The sequence below is a fragment of the Lepidochelys kempii genome, chromosome 10 (genome assembly GCF_965140285.1).
Source record: "Lepidochelys kempii isolate rLepKem1 chromosome 10, rLepKem1.hap1, whole genome shotgun sequence".
Lineage (NCBI taxonomy): Eukaryota > Metazoa > Chordata > Testudines > Cheloniidae > Lepidochelys > Lepidochelys kempii.
The window spans coordinates 57,222,055-57,245,221 of NC_136389.1; the positions used below are offsets into that span (position 1 = coordinate 57,222,055).

A 23,167-nucleotide genomic window follows, 5' to 3' on the forward strand; every position below is an offset into this window, starting at 1 on the left:
GTTTTAGAAGTGGACATTAGCAACATATTGGAACTCATCATTCTTTTTATCATTCATAAACTAATATAGCTAGAGCACAGAAGGCAAATCATTGGCACTTTGTATTGTGTATGCCACTGTACCAACATAGGTTTTAGTTTAGTACATTCATTTAGCACTGAAATTGTAACATCTGCTTTCCATTTCAAGAATCAGCACTTCATCTCTTTAAATGCCTGGCACTAACCCCATTCTATTGTATATACAGCCCTAAATCCCTGTGAAGTCCACCACTGAATATTTCATCCAGATTGTCCTTTGTTTTTCCCAGAGATTTCATTTAACTTAATGTTGGCAATTGTGTGTAATTCTTGAACAACTTCTTTAGTACTAACCTGTAACTTATAAAGTTTTCTTAAAACATATTGCAAAAATTATTTGAAAATAGTAAAGATATTTGGCTTTTAGTACAGTTCAAAAAAGTAGAAGTCTTTTGAACTAAAACATTATTTTAGGGGACACATGCTCACTACCCCCCTTCCGTTTGGAACCCAAAGAACAGCTGCAAATGCAGTGTCATAAGAAAAGATAAGTTATGGCAAGAGAAAAAATTATTCTTCCACAGGCAAGACATGTCTTTCTTTATATGTGCCCATGAATCTGCTGTTAACAATCCAGACTGGTGTATGTGGTTATATGGAATGCAAACAATTTAATAAGAAAGTTTAAAGAGGGTTTTGATTTTTTAAAACATTTGTTTAATTGCTAATGAAATAACAAACCGGTACTCAAATGTATGTAATCATAATTCCAAAAATTCTCAGGAAAAATATTGACTTTTTTATAGCACAGGAAGAGTGCATTAGCTGATCACTAATCAGCAAAGTGCATTCACTGTATGCTACCAAAAAGTTATATTAGCTGATTCATTGCTGTCCTAGCCAACCCGACCTACTTTCTGGGCTGCAGAATTTGGCTTCAGGCCACACTGCAGAAAGGCCAGTGTGAGCAGCTTCTGTGGATTATGCTGCTGTGACTTCTCCAGTCAACTTTCTGCCATTGAAATCCAGGGCCATTAAGTCATTAATTCTGGACGCTGGATACACTGAGATTTGTTTTGGGCTTGTTACGTTTTTTTTATTTCCTAATTTTATTTTCTCTCATTCGTTTGTTCATTCATGTGTGTGTGTTTATACAGAGATAATTACATCCTGATTCAGAAAAGTGTTTAGGGGCCATACTATGTCACACGTGGTAGAGAGCTCCATTCGATATCATGCATCTTTCCCTGCTTCCACAGCACTCTACTAATTAATCTAACTCCACCAGGACTATTTCTAACATTCCAAACCTCTGAGCAGCTTCAAACAGCTGCCTTTAAAAAAGAAACTCAAAATCAACTTGCCAGAAAAATGTTTCCTCCTTCAGTCCAAAATTACTCTGGCCCAAGGCCCAGGACAGGCCGTATTTAGTCCTGGACCAGTGATAGGGTCAGATCTAATATCTCATGACCCTTCAATAATAAAAATATGTGTTTTACACAGTTAGAAAGTCCCACTGATCCAGTGGGACACAAAACTTGCTATACTGCCATATCTGGAAATATGGGCTATGCACACATTTTTTTATACATGACTAAAATATTTTAGGTAATTTTAGAGGGTTTCTAAAATGAAGAAGTTATCATTTGCCTGTCTCTCAGACCTTTGTGCAGTACTTATGTACAAAGGCACCTTCATTCACAGGCAGAAATTAAAATTAAAAATTAAAAATTTAAAATCCCTTGAAGTATTTCTAAAATACTTATTCTGTAAAATATCTCTTTTGCTTGTTTGAATGAAGGAAACTTCATTAATCCGTAGAAGACAGAATATTAGTCTGGAAGACCACTGTGCATTTATACAAGCAATACATATCATACAACATTTCATACATGAAGGGGTTTCCTCCATATATTGACATACTGGCAGTGGAACAGTTCCTACATGTCACTGGATAACCTAAGAGGGTGATAAGCACCATCACATTTCTTTTCAGATAAATTTACAATGGAAAAAGTGTAAATCCTTTCAACAAAAGATCCTTAATAGGGAAAAGGCTAGAACTTAATTAATCATCTGTAGTTATGGAGCAGAAGTCTTAAATTCAGAGTACTTCATTTTTCAGATTGCTCTAGGCTTGTCTGAAATCTTGATGGAGCAACATGCAGTGGTAATTTCTGTATTTGTCCAAAGGCATGAAGTTATTAGCAAGTAAAATAAATTTTAAGTAAAAAGCAAAAATGAAATATGTACATGATTTCCTTCTAATGCTATGTATATGCTATGTAGTGTAAATGAAAGATGTTAAAGCAAATACTTCCAACAAGAAACAAACTCTCTTCTGAATGACAGGGCAATTCAATCTTGCTAAAAATGGTAGGTTATAACAGTTTTTCAGTTGTCAGTTATCCCTCACCACCCACCCACCCTCCTACACACACAGAGTTTTGGACCTTGATTCAGCCTCTTGCTTCATGACCACAAACAGGCATCATTTTCAAGCCCCACATGATACTGGCGGGGTTGAGTGAGATGGCTTAATTTGTGTTCTTTGGATAATCATAAAGAAAGATGTAGGGGCTTCAATATTTTCACTGGAACTAAGCAGAATTTGGCTTGTGGTTTAGAACATTTTTCACAGCAAGGGAGAAGAATTAGGATTGGAATCTGGAAAGAAACATAACAATGCCAGTGCTCCTGACTCTGCCCTTTCTTATGGGTTATTGGAAAAGCCTTCTGTATCCTTTTCATTTGGCTCTTTACTTGCAGGAGAGAATATGGAACAGGCATTAACCAGCTTTTTGCACTAAGTATTGTGCAATCTACTTAAAATAATGGAAGAGTGCTTTTGACTTTAAAAGAATATTTAAATCAAACTGATAAAACTCATAAGTCTGAGAGGCTGTTTTACTGTAATATTTAATCAGGTTGGTTTGTCTTTCTCCATAAGGTCACACATTTTTTGAGTCATAATATGAACTGTAAATTTCTTCCTTGTATGTGTGTCTCTAAAACACCGTTTTGAAAGCAGGCCTATTATATAGGTGAAATGAGAACTGTCTATCAGCATTCATGAGGAGTAATGTTCTACAGAGAGAGACTATACATTCAGTCTACTTTTTATGGACAGAAATAAAAATGCTTGAAAATAAGGAGGAAATGTATGTAGTGCATGCATGTAAAATACAAGTCTTGCTGAATTTTTCTCTGGTTTGAAGAAAGTACTGAACGCATTTTCTTGCTTTAAATTTACATTACTTTTAGGAATACAAATGGATTGTCTTTGAGATTGCGTGCCCAAATCTAGGACCTGGCTGAATTGTACAGGACCAGGTGAATATTGGAGAGGGAGCCAAAGTTGGCATTAGGCCACTTTTCTGCCCCTCACGTGGATCACTGGGAGCAGCCAGGAAGTTGATTTGTCTCCTAGCACAATTTAGAGACTTTTTAGAGACTTGTTTGTTTGAGAGATGCCTCATTGGTCCTTCTTTTTGGGCTTAAAAGTATCAAATTTGTAAGAAAAGAAACAAAAGATTTCTATATAAACCAAAAAATCCCAGTTTGGGCTGCAAGAAGTTCTTCAGTGATTGGTCCCTATCGTATTCCATTGAGGGTTTACATATATGCACCACATGTCCAGAACCGGAGAATTTGAAAGTAGTAGTGTCCAGTGATCCTCACATGCACCCTTGCTTTGCCTCATGGTTTCATCCTAGGTGATAAAGGGCAGGGCGGACTGACCACGTCTCCAGTTCCTTCTTACCGCTGCTGAGTCAAAGTTGGAGCTACTAGTGTCCTCTCATGTGTGACACACCTTAAAAAGAGTAGAGCTGTATATAGTTAGTTTTTGTTGTAGTATTTGCTGTTTTTACTGTTTTAACATAGTTTTAGCTTTTTTAAGTAGTATTTGGAATAGGACTGAGACTTTGGGGGAATCTGTTTACCGGTTACACCCTCCCTCTGTACCCATGCGTGGGTACTGGACTATGCCAAAGATGCCAGGATTTAAAATCTGCGCCTCCTGTCCCCGTTCCTTCTCGATCAGTAACTAACATCAACACTGCCTCAACTGCTTGGGAAAAGCCCACATTTCATTCAGGTGCAGTATCTGCCAGTCCTTCCCAAGCCATACCCGAGAAGGCTCTCTGCCTTAAGAAGCACCTCATGGAAGTCACCATATGGCCTCAATCGTATCCAAGCCGGGGAACTGCCCCCTGTATATTGGCCTGAGACAGCCAGGTATGTGCCTCTGGCTCTGGCGAGCGAGTCCACCTCCAGCGATACCACCACTACAGACCCCATGCTGGGGCCTAGGTGGGAGATGAGGAAGCATGCGCATAAGCATGGCAGTAAATTTTCTTCCAAACCGAAGAAGGGCAATGCGCCTTCATGAGTTCCACACCCTCCAGAATTTGAGCCATACTTCAATCAATGTGTATCTACACACCTGCACCCCAGCAGAAATTCTACCATCAGCTCATCTGCACAATGGTTCAGGACTTCCCAGTTCTTCCACCAAAAACCATATGAACCATCATGCAAGCACCAGAAGACCCAACGATTCTGTCCTCCAGGCCTGCCTTCATCTTTGCACATACAACTGTCTCAGAAAAGATATTTCTGAGACCACTAGAGAGCCGATAACCTTCTCTGCATGTCAGTCCGTCCCCCACTTCCCATTCCCACTTTCTCGGAGCTGCTAATGCACCACAACAGCAGGATCAGACATTCCGATACAAAGATGCTTCACCTCAGAGCATGGTACTTGGATTGGCATCTTCTCTAGAAGAAGAGTGTTCATTGGAAGTGAAAGGCATGCTATTGAACAGTAGGAAAGAGTCCATTAGGTGTTCCTACTGGATCATGTGGAAATGCATTGCCTCCTACGCCCAGCAAAAAAGGCTTTCCCCAGAGGACATGAAGATTCCACTTCATTTGGATAACTTCCTGTTCTTAAAGGGCTTGCCCCTCTCAAGATCCACTCTCCCATGGAAGAACACTCTGTATTTACACATCCGTTGACAACTAGTTTTGGAAAGGCCTTCTGAGAACATATCACCTATACAACCTATTGCTCCCCAGTGGGACCTCAACCTCATTCTATCGGCACTGATGAAACAACCCTTTGAGCTGCTGGCTTCATGCTCTGTGTTCCTTCTGTTCATGAAAGTCACCTTCCTTGTGGCTACCACTTCAGTGAGAAGGGTAGGAGAACTTGGTGCCATGATGGCAGATCCCCTCCTTTCACCACTTTCCATAAAGACAAAGTCTCCCTGCACCTACATCTTAAGTTTCTACCAAAGTTTGTCTTTCAGTTTCATCTCAGTCAACCCATCCACGTATCTGCTTTCTTCCCCAAGCCTAATGGCTTGGAAGAGGAGTGATGACTTCATTCCCTCGGGTGCACTGGGCCTTGGCCATCTACCTCAGAGGACAAAATTGATCGGAAAGTCTCCTAGAATTATTTATCTCAATAGCGGAGAGTTAAGGGGCAAGCAATTTCCACATAGAGAATCTCCAAATGGATTTCTGGATGCATTACACTGGTCTATCAGTTGTTGGACTGAGGGCCCATTCCATGAGAGCCCAGTTGTCCATCATGGTCACCCTCCATGATATGCTGCTTAGGGACATATGTAGGGCGGCCATGTGGAGTTCAGTACATACCTTCACTACATATTATGCCTTGGTGCAGAACTTTGTGACAGATGCCTCATTCGGCATGACTGTCCTCCGCTCAACTGTTCCATCTTCAGCTTCGCACCCTCTGAATTAGGTACTGCTTGTTAATCACCCTCAGTGGAATGCAGTAGGGACCATCACTCGAAGAAGAAGAGGAGATTACTTATCTGTAACTGGAGGTTTTTCGAGATGTGTGGTCCCTATCTGTATTCCACCTCCCGCTCTGCTGCGGATCTGTTGGATTTGCAGTGGGGAAGGAACTGGAGATATGGTCAGTCCTCCCCGCACTTTATCACCTTGGACTAAACCATGAGGTGAAGCAAAGGTGCCTGCATAGACCAACGGACACTCCTACTTTGAAATTCTCCAGCTTCAGACACTTGGTGCATGCGTAAACCCTCAGTAGAATACAGATAAGGGCCACACATCTCGAAGAACCTCCAGTTACAGGTAAGTAACCTCTTTGTCTTTAAACTACTGCTTAGTCCCACCTTTGACAACCAGCCATTGTAGCTGCTTCTATAGGGCTCCTTGGCTTTCCACTGAGTATCTGTTGGAGATTAAAGTCCCTAGTCTTCCTACATTATGCCACCCTGTTCACCTGCCACTCTGTTCACCTAAGCTTAGAGTTAACTCATTGTTTGCTGATGTTCAGTAGGTCAAGTGCTCTGTGTCACAGCAGTGCCCATATTTTAGTAAATTTGATTTTACATTGATGAGAATGAGAGTCCCTCTGATCAAAGCATGGCAAGATTAAGTGCTGCAACACCCTTAAGCTCACTTGAAAATTCCAGCCACAGAGTATCTCAATGTCTATTCTGCGACTTGGGTATTTTATTACATTTAGTGTGTGGAAAAGCAAAGAAATGAAACAATCCAAAATGCCAATTCACTGAATCTCTGAAGTCTTTATATTCTGCAAAAGTCACATATCCTATGTTGATTAATATTCTGAAGGATTCATGAGACAGTATTTGTAAGCTCTGAAAAAAATGTTGGTTTGATTTTTGCAGAGCATTGGCTGTGATGACTACCTGGGATCAGACAAGGTGGCTGACAAATGCGGAATATGTGGAGGGGACAACACTGGTTGCAAGGTGGTCTCTGGTGTTTTCAAACACACGCTAACAAATCTTGGCTACCACAAAATAGTAGAAATTCCTGAAGGGGCTATTAAAATCAACATTACTGAGATGTCCAAGAGCAACAACTACTTGGGTAAGTTGTATTACATTCGAGATAAAACATGATTGGTGTGATGGTGCAGTTTGCCTGGAGGTTTGTCCCAGTTAGTGCACTCTCAGCAAAGTGAGAGAATTGACGAGAATACTAACTCATTGTTTCTAATTCTCGGTTATACGGGAGAATAGTGCAAGTAGGGTGGTACTCTCCAGTACGCAGTACCTGCAAGAGATTTTTAGGGGGTATGAGTACCGGAAAGACTTAGAGCTGCGCTCTGCTCATTCTTTATATGGCTTTAACAGCAAAATGCATATGCTAACAAACTTAAACAAAGGCTTTGTTTATGTTTGTTAGCATATGTATTGTGCTGTTAAATTGGTCATGAGTCCTCAAGACGGGAGAGGGGGGGAGGAAGATGTTTAAACAGTGTTTTTTATTCTGTTTCTCCCCATTGGTCTGAATTATCCATGACATTCATCATGCATCATATCAAGTCCAAATCATTAGTGGAATGCCTCTGCTTGCACTGACCAGAGGATGTTTGGATTCTGATGTCAGCCCGCGTCTGCAGCCTGACAGGTATCAGGTGTTGTCCCCAGTGTACACAGAAGTCGTCTTTGCAGCCAAACTAGGCTAACATGCATTTTGCTAACTGGAACTGGAGCAGCAAAACAAGGAAAACAAATGCCTAACTTTCCAGCTTTGTGGGTGGGAGAACTATAAGTGAAGATTGGTATCTGAAGTTATGAATATTAGCTTTGTTTGCTACACATTTGCACCTGTGGGAATGCCCACAAGGGATTTAGCCAGCACATGAAGGGACAAGTCAAGCTGAATGGCCCATTAAGGAACACTTAGCTCACAATGGCCCCTGGAAAGTGCCTGTCTACACTTAATGGACTTTTTGTGAATGTTCTAACTAGAATATGGGTGGGGGTGATGGACATGTAACTTGCCCATGTGACTCCAAACTCCATCTTTCACAGTAAGAACAGATTTCCCTTTACTTGGCACTTGGCAGAAGCTAAAAGGCCCGGCCTGGAAATATATCCGTTTTGCCTCTTTCCTGCTGTGGCCTCTTTACTGCTCCAGTCTCTGGACTATGAACATATACTAATGGAAGCATTCTAACCAAGGGACTGAGGACTTTAAGGTAATCTGGAGCCTTCGTATTTCCTTGATCCTTTGCAGATGGACTTATGAGTTGGATATGGTACAGAGACTGTTTTAGCCTCATTGATTGCTGATCTCTCCCTTGCAGTGCACAAAGATGTATGTCTGCTGACTTTCTCACATGAGTCAGCCGCCTTTGATACCTGTGGTATAAGCAACATAGCTCTTTTGTGAGTGGTTTTGTTCTTTCCTCTCCAAATGTCAAAGCCTGTTCCCATTGAACTCAATAGCAAAACTCCTTCTGATCTCAATGAGAACAGGATTTGGCTCCAAGAGATCAGAGAATGTGATTTTGATCAATTGCTTATCTGTCCAGAGACAGTTCTCATGCATGTTCTGCCAGGTTGATTTTGGTTGCCCCTCGTGTATGCCATGCTGAGGAAAATAATAAAACAATTTGGGCTGTAGTTCTAACAAGATGCACATGGTGCACAGAATTCTACGCCTCTTTTCCATCAAACCGAGATGGTGCAGCATCTTTGCTTTCCTAGTGACTGGTGGAGAGCAATACTTAGATAAAGACAAGCTGGCAGAAGCTTAGTTTGGACATAAGGGAGGCACTGATACTGTATTAAGGGAAAGTGGGGTGATTGTCCTTCCTATCCTTTCATTTAAGAAGTTTTCAAATTGGGGTACTGCTGGATCCTCAATGACACCTGGAAGTACAGGTAGCACGAGGGGCCCAAAGCATCATTTTACAACTTTATCTGTTTAACAGATGCAGTTGTAAAATTTTAGACAGGTAAGAGTGTGTGTGTCTGTGTGTGTGTGTTGGAGGGGCCGGGGAGAGGGTGGAGGACCCAGGCTGGGGGCAGGGTGGGGAGGAGTCACAGGGAGGGTCACGTGCAGAGGTCATGTGCCCTCCCTTGTGTCCCTCCCATGAGTGCAGTACCAGCAAGAAATCATTTCTACTTAAACCACTGGTTATACTGGCAGGACAAACCCCATGATTTGTGTCTATTGCCCTGTTCATGTGATCTTGCTTTGACTTTCCCTGTTCATTGGTTCCAATGTGGGAAATATACTTAGCACTTTCTAAATCTTCTCTAAAATGTTAGTGAGACCATTGTCTCCAGCAAGGCAGGCAGCTAGTCAGTTGAAAGCCGTAGAAAACAGGATTCTCCTATTTCCTTAAAAAACACCACGCAGACCTTTTAATGCAAAAGGTACCCTGATCACAGTCACAGCACCAAGTATTTCAGTGGGTGGGTGGGTATGAGTGTGTGTGTTTGTTTTGGGAAGGCATCCACAGAATGTAGTGTCATTCAGATGTGAAGAAATACCATGAGAATTAAATAGGAAGTGAGAATCTGGGAATATCAGGTAACACCAGACATCTGAAGGTACGTTTTCAGAGCTGAATCATGCCTGGCATTGGGGCTGTTGTGGAACTTCCTGTTTTACAAACATAGACCTGCCATGTCCACCATTTGTGAGTTTTCCCCTATTTTCCCTATATATCAATCTTCCTATGAGTGGCATGGACTCACACAGCTCATCTGCAAGGCCCAAGCCTGTCCTCATTTAAGTCCCTCTTAAAGACCCACTTATGCCAGACTGCCTAAAGCAAATCCAGTTATCTTGGTGCACCCATTATGAATGCCATCAGCAAACACTAATGAGAATGGAGCTCTGCCTGAGGGCTTTGAAAGATTCCAGATCAGAAGGGATCATTGTGGTCTTCTAGTCTGGCCTCCTGTATAACACAGGCCATGGAACTTCCCAAAAATAACTCCTCGAGCAGATCTTTTAGAAAACATCTAATCTTGATTTAAAAATGGTCAGTGATGAAGAATCCACCATGACCCTTAGTAAGTTGTTCCAATGGTTAACCACCATCGCTGTTAAACATTTACAGCTTATTTCCAGTCTGAATTAGTCTAGCTTCAACTTTCAGCCATTGGATCACAATATACCTTTGTCTGCTAGATTGATGAGTCCATTGTCAAATATTTGTTCCACATATAGATACTGAGACTGTAATCAGATCACCCTTTAACATTCTCTTTGTTAAGCTAAATAGTTGGAGCTGGAGTCTACCACAATAATTGGTTTTCAAATCCTGTAATCATTCCTGTGGATGTTCTCTGGAACCTTTTCAACATCCTTTTAGGATTGTGGACCCCAGAACTGGCCACAGATTTCCAGCAGCGGTCACACTAGTGCCAAATACAGAAGTAAAATAACCTCTCTATTCCTACTTGAGATTTCCCTCTTTATGCATCAAAGGATTGCATTTGACCTTTTGGCCACAGCATGATCTCATGTTCAGCTGATTATCCACCCTCCCCTCCCCATTTTTTTTTCAAAATCTTCACCACTGTCCTCCTTAGCCCTCACTCCTAGAATTGTCCAAGTGCATTAGAAGCTTCAGGCCCTAGTATTCCATTTAACAACTCTCCTAACATCATCTGTTTCTAATGTCTCTCCCACTACTAACCAACAGAAAGAAGGGAAACATTATTATCCCCATTGTCACTTGCCATTTTCTTATCCTTTCTGCTCTTTCCTTTGCGCTTCCTACTTCTTTTTCTTGCTAGTTGCTAGCAAGAGGTGGAAAGGAATTTGACTAGTTTTACAGAAATCTTTCTGTGTAGACAGGAGTCCTTTTGCGGGGGTGGAGTAGAGGACTATATATTGTAATGTGTCCTTGTGCATTTCTTCCTTTGGCCAAAAGTGTGATTTTTCAGACTAATACAAGAAAGACCAGACTTGTGGTTCTGCTGACGTACTAAAACCTAGACATTCTGGAGCTCTTGTAAGAGAGCCTATTGACATAGTATTTCTGACCTTGGGTACTTCCCAATCAAAGAATTTTCTGATAAGCTGTATATAAGCATGAGTTTTTGGTTTCCTCGCTGAACATTTTGAGCTGTGTCCATCTCTTTGAACTAATTTGGTGATGAAGGGAATTAATTATTCTATATGAGCAACGTCCATAGATACAGTATGTTTGGAAGAAAATGTGGAATTCTTATATCAAATGGGTGAAAATGCAGTTTGCTGGGCAAACTGCTGGAAGTCATTACATAATGAAAGCTGTCAAACCATGAAATTGCAGATAATTTTTCTTTCAGATGTACATGCCAGCATCTGAAAACAGCAGAAAAACCCCCTTAACCCTAGTGAAATGTGCTGGGCCACATGAACATTCTTTGAATGCGCAGAGCAGAAAAATAGTAACATTTTTGCTTAAAAATAATCAGGACTCTTGGCATGTATGGGAAAATATCAAGCTGTGTGTTTCCCATGCTTCTCCTCATTCCCAGAGCTCTCTCTGGTTTGTTTGTGCCACCACCAATTATTATATTTTTTCTATACTGTCACATATGGTTCATTTTAAGTATGGTATGGATTTTAGATGGCTAAATTAACCAAATTAGCCTCCCTGACAGTGAAGATTCTTGGGGTAGTGGTTCCATCCATGAGACTACCAGCCTGTCTGCTTATCCAGTAAGGGCGCAGCTAACTTCTCTGTTTTCACAAATTGCAGCCAACTAATGATCAAGCAAATCAGCTTTTAAACAAGGCCCTGCTTTAGCATACAGGCAAAGAAGGTGAACTAGAGGACCAGGATATGACAGCTAGCAAAATGTTCATTGATAGTTGATTGTGAAGTGAAATGGGGGACTAAAGGCAGACATTTCCCCATAGGTGGAAGACAACAGAACTCCTGCAACCAGCTTTGTGTTCAAAATCTGGGCAGTCTAGCAGTTTTTGATAGAGAAGGACTTGAACCATAACATTGAATCTCAACTGAGCTGTTCAAAACCCAGACTCAGATCTGGTATTTGCAAACTTCCCTACATTTAGTGGGATGAATAGAAACCTTGAATCTAAACATGCCAGAGTTCAGGGTTCCCACCAGGGTCCCAATTCAACAAAGCATTTAAGCATGTACTTAATTGCTTTGCTGAACTGTGGCTTAAGGATCTAATTCTGCCACCTTTGCTCACACCAAACAGGAATTTACTACATAAATGATCCCACAAAGTCAACATGACTGCTTTTGGAGTAAAGTACTACTTGATGTAAAGAAGGTAGAATTGGGTCCTTAGTTTTTTGTCACACAATATGCAAGTTGCGTGTGTTTTCTTTCAGTGCAGAATCATGAATCAGCACCGGATCATTAAAAAGGTTCACATGCTTCAGCAAAAACCCTGGGAACCTGTGCTGAGTTTTCAGTTTGTAACAAAACATGGAGACCATCTATGCTCCATGTGGTTTGATTACACAGTTTTTGCACAGCACCAAATTTATCACACTTCTACACTTCACAATTTTGTCTATGACAGAAACCCCAAATGCAGTGAGGAAAAACATGTTCTCACAATACAGTATTTCCTGCTCGGCTGAAACCAGGAAGTACTAGACATGGTAGAAGAGATCATCTGTGGGGTTTCAAGTTGGATTTCTTGACCAAAGAGATTCAAATTCAGCTAAAATTCATACAAACGTCTAAACATTTGTATGCTTCTCCAAACTAGAATTGCAAACCTTTTGAAGTTGACCCATCACTAGCAACTATAATAGGCTTTAGTGTAATTGGGAGCCCAGAGTGTGTTAAGCAGAATGGCTTTGACAGCAATATTTAAAGAGGGTAACTTGTTCATTCTTGCTAGTTCTAGGTGTAGTTTCCTCAGCAATTTGTTCAGGTTAACATCTACATGAAAGAGACAGTGATTAGGGGATAATGATATTTAAGTTGCTTATACTGTAAAACAATAATAAATGTTATCTTTAGAACAAAACCCTAGTGTTCTGAACAGGGTTTGTAGTGTTTCCAGAACATGTGATATTATCCAGGTATTCAGAAAATTCAAATTAAAAGAAGACATGCAGTAAATATCATAAGATCAGGACAGACTGGTTCAAAAGTTAAGTATTTAAACACAGGTTACCTCATGTCTTTAAATTTGACATATCAGAAGAGATCTCCATAATATCCTTGGACAGTGTTCATAGTTTTTTCAGCTTTGTTTATGTTACTTAAATGGTCTCAAGTATAACTCTATTATCTACATATCCTTCAAAACACCTCAAAACTTTCCTAGTGATTTACATTCTAAATTTCCAGATCGTCTTGCTTCTGATTTCATTTCACGTGACATCACTTTCAAACATCTTGGGTGCTACTTATTCTAAACATTAAGTAGTAATAAGCATATTTACCAACTCACTTATTTTCGTCTCAGCAGTTTAATTTGGAAATGAGTTACAATTCAGATTACTTACCTACCTACTACCTTAGGTTTAGGCTCATCTCAATGCAGTCTGAACTCCACATGTAATAATTTGCAAATAATTTGCACTTTCTTTTGAAGGTGGTTCTCAATAATGTATAATGTCTGACAGGCTTGTCAGGTAGACATCTGATGCAACAGAGCAGTTGCTCACACTAAAATTCTTCATCTGGAGCAGCAGTTCTGCGACATGCCCAGCTGTGCATAGAAAAGGGATGAAGGTCTATTTTTTTATCCCAATGGTAAAATTATGATCCATTGAAACTAATGGAAATTTTGCAATGGACTTAGCTGGGACCAGGATTTGTACTATTGACCTCTGTTGGTCTTACAGTTCTACCTGAGCAGCAAAATGTTGTGTTTGAATGTAAATATTTTAACATCCTGGGGATTACGATTTAGAGTAGATAAATAATTTAAAAGCTGCATAATATCAATCTGACACTGTTATTGTGAAAGTGGCTATTTTACCGGATGTCTTTAAGACCTAATTTGAAGGAGCTGATTGATTTTGTTATTCATTGCCTCTCAACAAATAGAAATCTTGGGGAAAGAATGTTCAGCATTAAGTATCAAAAGTTGGCTTATTATAGTCTGTGAAGGATGTAATGGCCAAAAAGCCATTAGTGATAAAAGTATATTAAACCTATCTAATGGTCTGATAATCTGAACAATCATATGTCTCCAGAAAAAACTCCCATTCTGGACTCAGAAAACCTTAGCATCCAGACCTACAAGCACTTAGTACCAAACAGAGTGATTACCAGTATTAGCAACAGTGTGACATTTTATGGACAGAAACTAGTGCAGAGAAGATTTTGGACAAGCCACTTAACCTCTCTGTTCTTCCTGGAATGATTCATCTTTACAGCCATTAAGAGATATGTGGAACATAAGCATTAATGTCAATTTTGCTTAGCATACAACACAACCACATTTAGACTTTTTAGTGAGGAAATGGAAGGTTTATTTCCTCTAATAAATACAAAATAGACAGTATGTGTGTTTAAACAAGAATCTGGAGGTTCAAATCAAGATTTTTTTAAAACAAAGTCTGGGGGAAATAGCTAGTGTCCTTTTGAACTGGACATATTGCTTAGTATGTCTGAATGTTTAAGTGGATTTAAGAAATTTGTGTTGTGAAAATGAGATTGGATGAAGCCAAAGAAACTGAGAGAAGATTCCGTGAAAAATATTTTGATTCAATATTCCCAGCAGCAGAGAGAACATTTCCAACATAATGTCTCATGAGAAACATTGTCAGCAGCCCTGGAGCTTGAAATAACATTTTTAAACCAATGTACATCTACAGCAAATAAATGAATTAGGTATTTTAAACCATTGACAGAGGAGTTTGAAGATAAACATTGTTAAAGGCACTCCTTTATCACACTTAATCATCTAGATTCTAAAATGTCAAGGTAATTTGTGGCTAGCTGACTGACTGATTGTGTTATGTTAACTAGGTTCATTTTTATTCAGTTAATATATTTAAAATCAGAATCTAGAGAGCAGATATATTTGGTTGCTGTTGAGAATTATAATTGTATTACAGAGGCCAAGGTTAATGGTTTGTTGTGTGATATACGGAACAGGTGCAACACAGCTAATCTGGCGATGGTGGGCTTGGAATTAGGAGGTATGAATAGTTTGAGCCAGAAAATAAAGAAGGAAGTCAGTACCGTGATCTAAGTTCTCAACGTCACAACTAAGGGCACAACTAAGCACCAGGAGCTTGATCCAGTGTTAACTAGAAGGAAGGGGATCTAGAGGAAGATTTCATTATGGTCATGGATCCATTGTTAAGGGTGAAACACACATTGATTCTAAATCCTATTTTTGACACTATCGTGACTTCTATCCACATCTGAAACAACTTTCTTTAGGTCTGATACTGCTTGTGCTTAGTCTCATGCCAGAGGATGAGAATTTATTTATTATATGATCATAGAAAGTCACGTCTATTATATGATCATAGAATATCAGGGTTGGAAGGGACCTCAGGAGGTCATCTAGTCCAACCCCCTGCTCAAAGCAGGACCAATCCCCAATTTTTGCCCCAGATCCCTAAATGGCCCCCTCAAGGATTGAACTCATAACCCTGGGTTTAGTCGGCCAATGCTCAAACCACTGAGCTATCTCTCCCCCCCGCCCCCAAACATTTAACCAAGTTTGATGTGCACAAAGGGATCTGCTTATAGTGAACTCATATGTAACAGTATTCTGCTCATAGTTGACCTCAATGAGAGTCCCAGATTGCTAGTGAGAGCCATAGGTGAATCACTAATGATTCTTCCAATTTCATTGTGGGGAAAATCCCCAACAATTTTTATTTTGTTTTCACAATGCACAGCACAATTCAAAGCTCTGTGAATACAGCTATGGTTTGTGAAATTCCCTGGGAAACTTTGACTGCTGTGATTTCTACCATATATAAGATTCATAGAGTCTATTTGGTTATAGATCAATGTATGTGTGAGAGAGGTGTATGTGTATGGGGCATTCATCATAATGCATATATTGCATATAACAGATGCAGTGATGATATCCAGGTTGTCCTAAACCATCATCTACCCATTCTGCCCGCTAATCCAGCTCCACTGGACTGATCTTTTCTCATCCTCAGAATGAGGAGCTCTTGGTGAAATTATATAGAAAATAAAGATGTAAAGAAATGTATTCACATATAGGCTGAAACTAAGCATAGGAACTCAGATCAAAAGGAGAATTTCTGAGAAAATTATAAGCATCTGAACACAGGCAGTTACAATTAAAGCCTCTATGCAAAATTAATTCTAGGATTTGCTTTAATATCACTAAAATGTGATAAAAGAGCACAGTGATAGGCATTTGTATGCTAATATTACATTGTGACCACCGGTATAATATTGTTTTTAAGGAAGAGAACTCTTTGTTGGCAACAGATGTAGTTTAAAAGCAAAACATTTGTAAGAGAATCATAGGACTGGAAGGGACCTTGCGAGGTCATCTAGTCCAGTCCCCTGCAATCATGGCAGGATTAAGTATTATCTAGACCATGTATTAATGTTACTTGATAACTTTTGGTTATTTACTTTTTTTTGGCCATTGAACTCGTTTTTGCAACTGATTCTTTTCCCATAGTGTTTGTCATGTTTTCCTTTCACTTTGAAATTTTTCAGATCTCTTCAACTCATTTACAAAGATTTTTTCAATCCCAGCAAGCTTTTAGGTTTATACTACAGCTAAATAAAATGCATTCTATTTCATTTTAATTTTGAAAACTTCTGAAGCATTTATTTATTGTCTTGTTCCCTTTAAGGTAACCATCTAATAGATACCTCATATGCCTGCTCTACACTATAGGCATTTGTTTCTCACAGAAAAATTAAAATAAAATAATCTATTTTAAAAAATGTTTCATGTACTTATGAAAATGCCAAAGCATTCACACCTGTTTGTATAAAGGATGGAATTTCTAATGTGCTCTAGTAGAGAGCGACAGCCAAAACCTGAAAACAGCTGTTGGATGGGTGTTCGCAGTATTTTGTAGCAGTTGCTTGACTTGCATCCGCTTGCTGTAAAGTGAAAACTTCATTTGTGTCAGTGTAACACAGTGAATGTGAAATCACAAATCTCTTCCTCTTCCAGTGGAGGTATTCAATCAAATTCTTCCTTCACTTTCTCCTTCTAAGAGATGCATTGGGTTATGGAAATGATCTTCTAGTTTTAATTGAGAATCCAGACATTGAGTAAACCAGGTTTTGAAAGCTGCAGGGCTGGATTCCTGAAAATGATGCCCTCCAGTGCAGTTTTTCAAAAGCTCAAAAAGGTTGGAGTTTGGATTCAGTTTCCAGAAGTATCCAGAAGTTCTGGGGTCAAATTATGTTTTCAGTTACATAAGTAGGAATCTAGGGTAATTCATCTGAGTTTGATAAATGCTGAAAACTGTTGAAGAGTTATTTAAGTTTTCATCAGTTTAAATGAGAGTAGAATTTGGCCTTGGGTTCCTAAGCACAGCTTAGCTGAACTATCCTTACCACCTGAGTCTGCACAGCTGGGCTGCTAGGCCGATAAGAACAGACTTTCTGCAACACTTCTGGCACAGGTCCCAACTGAAATGCTGTGGGAAACAGTGTTTCTTGTTGCATTTTGTTTCTAGTTCCGGCTAGAACGTGGATTTGAAAATACAACATAAAATTGAGTAAAAAAGTTAAATCAACATTTGACCACCTTAGAAGGGTTGAATCTAGATCTGCGCTAAAAATGAATGAAGGCTCAGAGAAAATCCTTGGTTTCTTTCCATTCCTACTCTTCTGGCATTGGTTGATTATTAGAGCCATAATTAAATATCTCAGGGTAGAAAAAGGTGCAAACATTTTACCAAGGCTAGAATATGACCAGAAAAATCGCTGTACAAGATAGGTATTTGATTAAAAGAATTAATAAAGACAAAAACTGTGCAATGTCTTTAAATTTTCTGAGGTATTAACTAGAGCAGAGAGTTAGGGTTGGCATAGGGTTAGTTTTATGTGAAGATTTATCAGTGAATACATACAGGCTTCAAAGAGTTTAGGAAATAGGATGGTACAAAGTTAATCAATGAATGGATTCTTGCTCAAGGAAAATTTAGACAAGCTTTCCCGTACAGGGCTACTAATACAGGACTCAAATAAGAACTAGAACTGGATTTTTTGAGAGGTGCTTAAAGAGCTGTATAAAGAAAAGCTAGGTCAGATATTTCACCTGATTTTTCAAATTGCCATTTTTAAGTAAGAAAATAGATCCATGCTTACCTAGGTTAATAAATTTGTTATGGCCAGTTGGAATCTGTCTTTCAGTTGGGTCATCCATAGTATGGAGATAGCATACGTTTATGTGATGAATGAAGACACATCCCTCCAGAAAATGGAATTTAAGACCATAGTTAGCCTTGTGCTGAACTGAGAGATACCAGATTGTGCAGGAAAGGTCCCTTCCTTAATTGTGGTTTTGCCAGAGAAGCTGAGTCTGATCTTTGCTGTGTTAACAAATAATCTTAAGGAGTTTTCCTCTCCATGATATGAGAGTTGGTGTAATACTGATGGTTGTTAGCTTTTGTTGGGATTGACATTTAAATTATGTTCATTGCCTTGAGACTTGGAATGGGTTCATTTTATAAATCAAGAAGTAAGTAAAATGATGTACTAATTAATTCTGGCAAAATCTTTGTTTAGACTGATGGTGTTAGTTTAGTTGTCTTTCTCTGCTGGACCTCAGCCTAAATATCTGATCCTGTTTTGGACCTCTTAGTTCTATTACTCTTTAATAGCTGAATTTTACAAGCTGAAAATGTCCTTCTGCTGTTTTGGGGAGGGTACTTTTATGTGTGAAATCACACCTGGCAAACAGTCCCCTTACCGTCTTCTGAGAGTCAGTCTTGCATGGTTTATAATCATTTCGGCTTTAACACAGGCAATCAGGCTGCCAAGTTGCATTTGATGAACACAAGAGAGTGATGAAGAGGAGTTTGATTCCCTGACATACACTTTGACAAGACAGAAATTTTGGCAGCATAATTTGTCAGGAATCTTAGGGTCAGTCTGGACTTGGATTTTTCCTTATGTAATCATGTTGCTGTCAGTACAAGTTTGGGTTCTCTCCATCTAAAGAAACATAGTGAGGATAAGGTGTTGGCTGTCTGTGTTGTTGTGGAAAAATCCTCATCCATATTTTTCTTGCGATTAAAGTTTGTTATTGGTAGTGCTGTTTACACAGCCCTTCCTTCTGCTGTTATAATGTCCTTTTCAACAGGTCCAGCATGGAGTGGCTAGACATCCTATATGTGTGGTAATCTGATTAGTCCTGTAATCTAGAATTACAGTTTCTTGTACTGCTGTCCACCTGTCTGGAAACAGCTATGTAGTATAGTCAGTACCTTCCATGTCAGGTTAGTCTAGGCTGGCACTTGGAGAGACCTTGTGTAGTGACATTAAGCAGCACACCCTGTGTCAATCTGGGAGCTAAAGATCTTAAGACCTTTCTGCGTCCAGCAGCCTTAGTGAAGATGCCCCTTTGTATTTACTGTAACCACATTCAGTCTCTTCTCTACCCCAAGGGACGTGACAAGCTGGTTATAAGATATTATTTTGTACATAGGCGCGGGAAGTAGTAGTGCGGGGGTTCTACAGCACCCCCGGTTTTATGCAGGGCTGCTGGCCCCGCTCCCCAGCCGCTGATTCAGAGCAAAACCTGGGGGTGCTTCCTGTGCCTATGCCCTGGCCCAGCCCTCTGCTCTCCAACCCCTCACCTCACATGGGGCTCAGGTCCCCACCGCCGGCCCCGCTCCCCATCTGCTGGCCCCATTCCCGGGACTCGGTGCCTGGCCCCAACCCCTGCTCGCAGGCTTCCACTGATGGGGCCCACCCCACTCCTGGCCCCACACTTGCGGCTCTGCTCCTAGATGAGAAGAATTAAAAGAACTATCCTTTGGGTGGTATCTATAGCAAATTCCTCTCATCAATTCACAAGTGAAAAGCTCTGCCCAGAGTTATGTAGAGAATGTTCTGTTTCTGATGGTACTGGGCAAAGGGGCTAATTAGAGGTGGGCCTACATGCTTCAGAAAACTTTGGGTATCTAGGAACCTCACAATCCCAGTCTGCCTGTAAGAAGCATGGGTATTTGTCATCAAGGTCCAGACACCCAAAAGGGAAAACAGAAGGGTTAAATCCCCAAAATAAAGTTAAACCAACAAATTGCATACTGTTTTGTTGTACTGTAAAATCTATCAGTAAGCTCTTTTATGAAAGCTTGTAATGTCTGGAACTTGATGGTTATGATGAAATATGTATATACATTAGAATGTCATTATGAATTTATATATGTGTATATATGAAAAATTGTAACTATGGTGCAACTTCAGCATCACCATGACTTTAAATGCCTTGATCTTACTTGTGTTATGTATCTGTCTCCGCCTCTGAGATACTGTAGTAAAATCTTCTTCAGGTATGTGTAGATAAACAAGAAACTGTGGTTTGTTTGGCTATTTTATCTATTTATAGAATAATAATTTGTTTCTCAATACAGTAAAAGCTGTGTTATCCAGCACTTTACCAACCATAAAGCTCTATAAACCAGCATTTCTGATATCACCATTAAAAGTCCAGTTGGCATGGGGCCAGCAGGTGACATGTCTCTGTTGCACTGAGGCAGCAGAATGGCCACGGGGGCCCCGTGCACTCGCCCCACCCCACCCGAGCGCTGGCTCCACCTGGCTCTACCTCCATCTAGGGACAGGTATCTGAGCATGAGCAGCAGGGTCATGTCGCCGCTTGCAGGGAGCCGCCTGAGGTGAGCACCGCCCAGATCTGGCACACCGAAACCCCTCCTGCACCCCAACCCTCTGCCCCAAGCCCCCTCCCGCACCTATACTTCCTCTAAGAGCCTGCACCCCGTAGCCCCTCCCATGTCCCAACCCCCAGCCCTGACCCCCTCCCGCACCCAAACTCCCACCCTCCATTGGTAAGTTTAACTCTTATTTAACCCGTATTTTTGACTAACTGGCACCCCCCCATTCGTCCAACATGCCGGGTAACAAAGCTTTTCCTGTATATGGATTCCAACCAAATTGAAATTCTTGGTTTATTAAACATTTGAAAAATTGGGATTTTTTTCTCTGTCTTTTGCCAGCAGAATTAAAAAGAAAGCTAGTAATCATATCAGGTAAACACATCTGTTGTGCTGATGAGTATGTAGGACTCTACCCAAAACATGAGAGCATTTATATGCAAAGCAACATAAGAGTTTGGGAAAATTCTTGGAAGTGATATATGTTTATTGGCAAAATAAGCAGCCCATCATTTGTCTTATAAATTGCTTGACAGGAACTGAGGCAACAATGTTTAAATCTGTAATCTGCCTGCAGATGTTCAGCCGTAACTTTTATATAAGAGTCCTTCAATAAATGGCAGATCTTTCAGGTTAACTATTGAATTTCTGTCACAACATCATTCACTCATAGGTTCATAGTCCAAAGCTTTTGGGCGGTTGTTTTTTCCTTCAAGTGAATCGGTCACAGGTCACCTGGCTTCCAAATTAATAGTCTGCTCCGATTTTTTTGTTGATCTTACCTAACACTTTTTCTTGCCATATCCAATCTTGATTAATGCAACTCAAGACCAAGAAAGGGGTTCCCTTTCTGCACACATCATCCCCTTCTGGTGCAGGATGGGAGTCAGTCTCCTCCATAACACCTCTTACCTGCCAGTCTGCAGGACCAGGCGTCCACATGTGGTTGAGGCAGGACACATGTTATCTTCCCATACAGGACATCAGTCAAGCTGCATTAATTTTTCTATTATGCCTTCTCCAAGCGGAATCTAGGAACAGCAATTAATCACAGTGTCCATTTAGTTCGGCTCCAGGGGAGCCAGACAAGGAGTCAGGGTGCTTCAGAGCAAGTGCAGAGGCATTCCAACCTTCCCCTAATATATGCAGTGTTTGTGGGGGTATTCCACTGCCTACTCCAGAGCCTTCCCCCAAAGGATGGTTTTGGAGAAAACTCTGCAAGGGGGACCCGTCCCTATAGAATTTTTCTCCTCAAGGCTCTCTTCCATGTACTGGTTTGTGGAAAGGGGTGATTCTCACCTTTAACATGTTTATAATTTAATATGACCCAAGTGAGTAGCCTCTGCACCTTAACTAAAATGGAAATGGAAAAACTGCCCCAGCTTATGGTGATGAACTCCTGGATTGCCTCTAGTGCTGGTGTTCTTTCAAGTGCTGCATGTACAAATAACATACTCAATAGCTTCTTTCTGACTGAATCCTTCTGTGCCAAGCATTAGGAAAGCAACAAAACCGTGGACTATGCTGTCTAGACCATACAGCAGTGGTGGGCAACCTGCGGCACACAGGCCACACGTGGCCCATCAGGGTAATCCGCTGGTGGGCCCCCAGACAGTTTGTTTACATTTGCACAGCTGCCTGCAGCTCCCAGTGGTCGCAGTTCACCATTCCTGGCTAATGGGAGCTGCAGGAAGCGGCGGCCAGCACGTCCCTGCAGCCCATGCCGCTTCCTGCTGCTCCCATTGGCTGGAAATGGTGAACCACAGCCACTGGGAGCTGCGGGTGGCCGTGCTAATATAAAAAACTGTCTGGCAGCCCGCTAGCAGATTACCCTCCTGGGTCGTGTGGGGCCTGCAGCCTGCCCACTACAGCCATACAGCACACATGAATAGTGTTTTCACAAGCCACTCAGGGTATGTCTACACTACGAAATTAGGTCGAAATTATAGAAGTCGGTTTTTTAGAAATCGGTTTTATATATTCGAGTGTGTGTGTCCCCACAGAAAATGCTCTAAGTGCATTAAGTGCATTAACTCGGCAGAGTGCTTCCGCAGTACTGAGGCAAGCATCGACTTCTGGAGTGTTGCACTGTGGGTGGCTATCCCACAGTTCCTGCAGTCTCCGCTGCCCATTGGAATTCTGGGTTGAGATCCCAATGCCTGATGGGGCTAAAACATTGTCGCAGGTGGTTCTGGGTACATATCGTCAAGCCCCGTTCCCTCCCTCCCTCCGTGAAAGCAAGGGCAGACAATCATTTCGCGCCTTTTTTCCTGAGTTACCTGTGCAGACGCCATACCATGGCAAGCATGGAGCCCGCTCAGGTAACCGTCACCGTATGTCTCCTGGGTGCTGGCAGACGTGGTACTGCATTGCTACACAGCAGCAGCAACCCATTGCCTTGTGGCAGCAGATGGTACAGTACGACTGGTAGCTGTCATCGTCATGTCCGAGGTGCTCCTGGTAGCCTGTGTGAGGTCAATCAGGAGCGCCTGGGCAGACATGGGCGCAGGGACTAAATTTGGAGTGACTTGATCAAGTCATTCTCTTTAGTCCTGCAG

At 41.0% G+C, this 23,167-nt stretch overlaps 1 protein-coding gene across 3 annotated transcripts in view; it reads left to right on the top strand.

Annotated features, from left to right (window-relative positions):
- THSD4 (thrombospondin type 1 domain containing 4) overlaps window positions 1–23,167 on the top strand; it is a 621,627-nt gene that overhangs the window by 482,075 nt on the left and 116,385 nt on the right. For all 3 annotated transcript variants that reach the window (XM_073303716.1, XM_073303717.2, XM_073303719.1), the window contains one exon: window positions 6,716–6,920. In XM_073303716.1, the coding sequence (XP_073159817.1) occupies window positions 6,716–6,920 (205 nt within the window). The remainder of the gene's footprint in view (window positions 1–6,715; window positions 6,921–23,167) is intronic.